The sequence below is a fragment of the Moschus berezovskii genome, chromosome X (assembly GCF_049115385.1).
Source record: "Moschus berezovskii isolate FMDL1 chromosome X, NW_MosBer_1.0, whole genome shotgun sequence".
Taxonomy (NCBI): Eukaryota; Metazoa; Chordata; class Mammalia; order Artiodactyla; family Moschidae; genus Moschus; species Moschus berezovskii.
In genome coordinates, this window is record NC_142488.1 from 96,173,038 (window position 1) to 96,178,049 (window position 5,012).

A 5,012-nucleotide genomic window follows, 5' to 3' on the forward strand; every position below is an offset into this window, starting at 1 on the left:
TGTATGGGAAGATGCAAGAGTCTGGACTCACTGTCATCATTCCTTTGATGTGCACCTCAGCTATCTGGGGCCAGTATCCTGTGTTTACACATCCTGAGTTTCCTTAGGGCTCAGGGTAGGAAGTGGTTGCAGTCTGATGGCTGCTAAATGGAAGGTATTCTTTCCTCCCTGAGTTCCCTCAGGGCTCATCAGCTCACCTTCAGTGGTGGCTACAATTGCTGATGACTGTGACAATCTTTTGTTTACTGACATGACAGGAAATATTCCATTTGTCAGCAACCAGGGGAAAACCTGTTGAAGAGAGAAGCTCCTGTATTGCAGTTAGAGTGTTGTGGTATTTTAAACTGCCAAGTAGTCATCCCCAACACCCCAGATCAGCTGGTGAAGGTTGCCAGTACCAGAAGGAGCATTATGGAGTTTATTCTCAGTGAATTGTGGCTCTGGATCTCAACTCATCTGGCAGAGATGTTTCTCTTTGTTTTGCCTGATTCGGAGCTTTCCCAAGGAGTAAAGTGGTTTTTGCTAAAAGCATTTAAAGGCTCATATATTTGCCTTAGCTGCCTGGGGCAAAGAACAAAACTCAGAATAAACAATAAACGTAATGAAAAACCTGGGAGGAAGAGGTTGTGAAAGGAGACACATGGGGGAATAAGGGCCTTTAAAAGTTCTCTAATACACAGGGGGATCAAGAAGGCCACATATATGCCCAGAATGGGAATGTGCTTTACAGGCCTGAGGAGACCCCAAGCTTTCACCTCTGGATGTTCTTCAGACTCTGAAAGAAAAGAAAATGTTAGTCACTCAGTTGTGTCTGACTTTTTGCAACCCCACGGACTATAGCCCACCAAGCTCCTCTGTCCATGGGATTCTCCAGGCAAGAATACTGAACTGGGTTGCCACTTCCTTCTCCAGGGGATCTTCCCAACCCAGGGATTGAAACCAGGTCTTCCGCACTGCAGGCAGGTTCTTTACCATCTGAGCCACCCAGGGAAAGTCTGAAGTAGGAAGTAAAAACTAAGAGAGTTGTAAATTGCCTGGCTAAACACTGAATGAGTTCCCCAGCAAGGACCAATCTGCCGACTTGGGAGAGTGTTTCTCTTTTTTTTCTTAACTTTCATTGACTCCAGGTATTTATATAAACTGTCCAAACACCAGCTGATGACTAAGTTTAGGCAACACAGACTTCACTGGACACACATGATAAAGACTTTACAAAAACAGTTTTGAAAAATTTCTAAACAAAAATTCAACTACAAATCACAATGGCCAGCAACAACAAATCCAGGGGAGAGGGAAGAATATGATTCCCAGAGGTATCACATAGTAATAGTCAAAATGTCCAGTTTCAACAGGAAAAAAATTATGAGGCATGCAAATAAAATATGTATTATTCACAGGGGAAAAAAAAAAAAACGATTAATAGAAACTGTCCCTCAGTAGGGCTTCCCAGGTGGCGCTAGTTGTAAAGAACTTGCCTGCCAATGCAGGTAGACATAAGAGATGTGGGTTCGATCCCTGGGTCGGGAAGATCCCCTGGAGGAGGGCATGGCAACCCACTCCAGTATTCTTGCCTGGAGAATCCCATGGACAGAAGAGCCTTGTGGGCTACAGTTCATGGGGTCACAAAGAGACACGACTGAAGCAACTTAGCATGCACATTCCTCAGAAAGTCCAGAGATTGGACTTATTAGGCAAAAACTTTAAATCAACGGTCTTTAATATGATCAAAATGGTAAAGGATAAAGAAATAAAATAAACCAGGAAAATGATGTCTCACCAAATAGGGAATATCAATAAACAGGAAAAAAATATATAAATAGGAACCAACAGAAATCCTGAAGCTGAAAAGTACAGTAGCTGAAATGAAAAATTCAATATCAAGGTTCAACATCAAATGTAAACAGGCAGAAGAAGGAATCAGGGAACTTTAAGATAAGTCTATTACTCAGTCTCAGGAGCAGAAAGAAAAAAGAGAAAGAGAGAAGGAAGAAAGATTATTTGAAGAAATGATGGGTAGAACTTTTAAAATTCAAGGAAAATCACGAATACACACATCCAAGAAGCTCAACAAACAAAGCAGGATACACTCACCAAGACACAGTACCATCAAATTGTCATAGCCAAGGGGCTTCTCCAGTGGCGTATTGGTAAAGAATCCACCTGCAGCGCAGGTGACAAAGGAGACATGGATTCCATCCCTGGGTCAGGAAGATTCCCTGGAGGAGGGCAAGGCAACACACTCCAGTATTCACGCCTGGAGAATACCATGGACAGATGAGCCTAGCAGGCTATGATCCATAGGGTCGCAAAGAGTCAGACACGACTGAAGTGACTTAAGCACACGTTAATGGTATAATGGTTGTCATTGAAAGAGTCCTTGTAGAAGTACACAAAGTGATATCTCTAAGGGTGGAAAGTGGGTAAGGGGACCTAGATTAAATAAGATTGACCATGAGTTGTCCTGATACATTTTCAGTTGTTGTGTACACTCAGTGATGAGTACATTGCCTTTCATTATACTGTTCTACTTTTGTATATGTTTGAAATTTTCCATAATAAAAGATAAAGTTAATGTAAACTATAAATAGAAGGAATTTTTAATCAAAAATAGGAACAAAACAAAAAGGTGTGAAAATAAGTAGAAACAACACCATCTCCTTGACTCATTTCCTGTTCCCCTCTCCCCCATGCATTTGTGTACAGAGAAAATAAGAAAACGGTGGACAATCATGATAAGGAGAATAACAGCTTGGGACTGAAGTGGGTGGGACACCTTGCTCATCACAGATATTTTTGCATTAATTTTGTTTTTTAGAATATTGCTTCAAAGTGTGATTATCTTCAGTGCTGAGGGGTTTAGCATCCCCTAAAATGCTGCGCCTAAATCCCCGCAGGTGGAGGGGTGTATCCTGGGTGCAGAGGAGGGAAAAGGCAAGTCCTTAGAAGAGAAATGGGAATGGCTATCGGCCCCTGGGAAGATATTGCTCTTAGGTGGTCGGCAGAGAAAGGCCCAGGAACACGTGAAGAAAGGAGGGTTCTGCGGCCGGCTCCTGGACAAGTGTCACAGGGCGGCGGGTGGTGGCGGTGAGGAGTGAGGGGCAACGGAAGGTGTGAGTGCACCACCGCGGGCTCTGCGAGACCCGAGGGGCAGGAAGGGCGGTGCGAGGGCGTGGCTTTCCGCGGTGACACAAGCCCCACGTGACCGGCCAGTGCCTAGTTTTGCTTGCACGCCCTGCTTTCGCGTCAGGCCCGGCGGTCGCCTCCTCGCCTCTTGGTACCTGCTCCGGGTGGCCCTGAGGGCCGGGGACGACCCCTAAGAGGAGGAGAAGCGAGCAGAGCAGGTAAGGGACCCGGAGTAGGGTCCTCAAAGGTGGCGCGGGTGAGCGGACGCAACCTGCGGACCTCTCCTCGGGAGTCCGTTGCTTCGGAGTGGAGACTGCAGCTCTAACGCCACCCCGCTCCCGCCCCGACACCCGGCGTTTGGCCGCTGAAAGCGGCAGGCCTCTCCGGGGGCTGAGGTGGGGGACGGGCCGGGAGGCCTTAAGGCGGCAGGCCCTTGCTAACACCTGCTTCTCGCACCATAGCGAGCTTTTCCCACACCCCTGCCCCGCCCCCGTTCTTCTCGGGTTAGAAAATATTGGTCGGCGCGGCGTTTGGGGGCTGGGAAGGGGGCGGCCGAGCGTGGGACCGGGGCACACTGGGTTGGGGTGGCTGGGGGAAGGGGCCGAGCGCCCGGCTGCAGCAGCCCCCTGCCCCCACCCCGACCCTCTGCAGGTCTGCGAGTCGAAGTCTTGCGGCGGCGCACTTGCAGCAAGAATCGGGAGGAGCAGGAGACAGCAAGGATAGGCCCAGGTCGGTGCGAGGGACAGTTTGGCGGTGGGGGGGAACGTGGGGAAAACCCTAAGACTCCAAATGCTCCCTGCAACCCCGTCCTCCATTTTGGTGTCTGCAGAGACCTGGGCCTGGATCCGCAGTGAAAATGGGGGGCTTGGGGCGCGGGAGGAGGGAGTGCTCGGACTGGGGGCCCCCTAGAGGGCGTAGGAGGCCTCTCTGGTGGGAAAAGGAAAATTTGAAAAGCCTTTGACCACCGGGACTGGAAATCTTGAGAGGTGCGTAGTAGGGCCTCTGTCCTCGGTGCTGATCATTCCACCCAGAAAATAGCCCCTTGTTGCGTCTTTTGTCTCCTAGGAGCAATGGCTTCCAAAGAGGAACAAGCAATAGAAAGTTTCAACATGGAAGATGCCCAACAGGAAAACGAAGGAAGGGACCAGGCCCCTTTGAAGACTGGAGAGGAATCACACGACTTGGGAGAGGGCAAAGTCCAGAAGTCTGGAGGAAATATCAGGCTGGGATGGGTTAGACGACTTGTCCCTAATTTTCGATGGGCTATACCCAACAGGCGTATTGATCACAATGAAGTGGGAAATAATGTAGAAAAGCATATGGGGCAGATGATGGAAATCAAGAGAAAGACTAAGAAGCAGCAGATGAGATATTATGTGCCCTACCAAACTCCTGAACCTGACAATCATTATGAGTTTTGCCTTATACCTTGAATGTTAAGAGTTTTCTTGAGGTTAATAAAGTGGCCTCTGCTCTACATGCTTGTATTTTATGTGAGTTACTTTTTCTGTAAATCTTTTGGTGTTTCCACTTACCAGTTTCTAACTGAATACTATTTTGTCTCATTGTATAACTTTCTGTCAGCAGGGCAATTTTATTCAGTTATAAGAAAAAGTATTCTTTTCATAATATGAAATTAATAAAGCAGTTTTAAAAACAATCTTCCTCTTACACACATTGTTTTATTTTTTGTTAATGTTACCTTTTCCCTTCTAGCTCCCTAAATAAAAAATATCAATTGTCTTTGGTTATTTTTTGTCCTCAACCAACCAGGAAGGATCATATTCATAATTCAATATCTGATAGAAGTTTAAGAATGCATTGTTGTTGTTTAGTCACTAAGTTGTGTCCAACTCTTTGCAATCCCATAAACTGCAGCATGCCAGGCT

The 5,012-nt window shown here is 46.8% G+C and overlaps 1 protein-coding gene across 1 annotated transcript; it reads left to right on the top strand.

Annotated features, from left to right (window-relative positions):
* Positions 1–3,202: 3,202 nt before the first annotated feature.
* BEX4 (brain expressed X-linked 4) lies at positions 3,203–4,783 on the top strand. Its single transcript, XM_088833806.1, has 3 exons — positions 3,203–3,341; positions 3,775–3,852; positions 4,189–4,783. The coding sequence occupies exon 3, from the start codon at positions 4,194–4,196 to the stop codon at positions 4,554–4,556; it is 363 nt and encodes a 120-aa protein (XP_088689932.1). The 5' UTR covers positions 3,203–3,341; positions 3,775–3,852; positions 4,189–4,193; the 3' UTR covers positions 4,557–4,783.
* Positions 4,784–5,012: the final 229 nt, after the last annotated feature.

Excerpts from the sequence above, each read along its gene's own strand:
- BEX4 (XM_088833806.1), top strand. The coding sequence starts at position 4,194 with ATGGCTTCCAAAGAGGAACAAGCAATAGAAAGTTTCAACATGGAAGAT.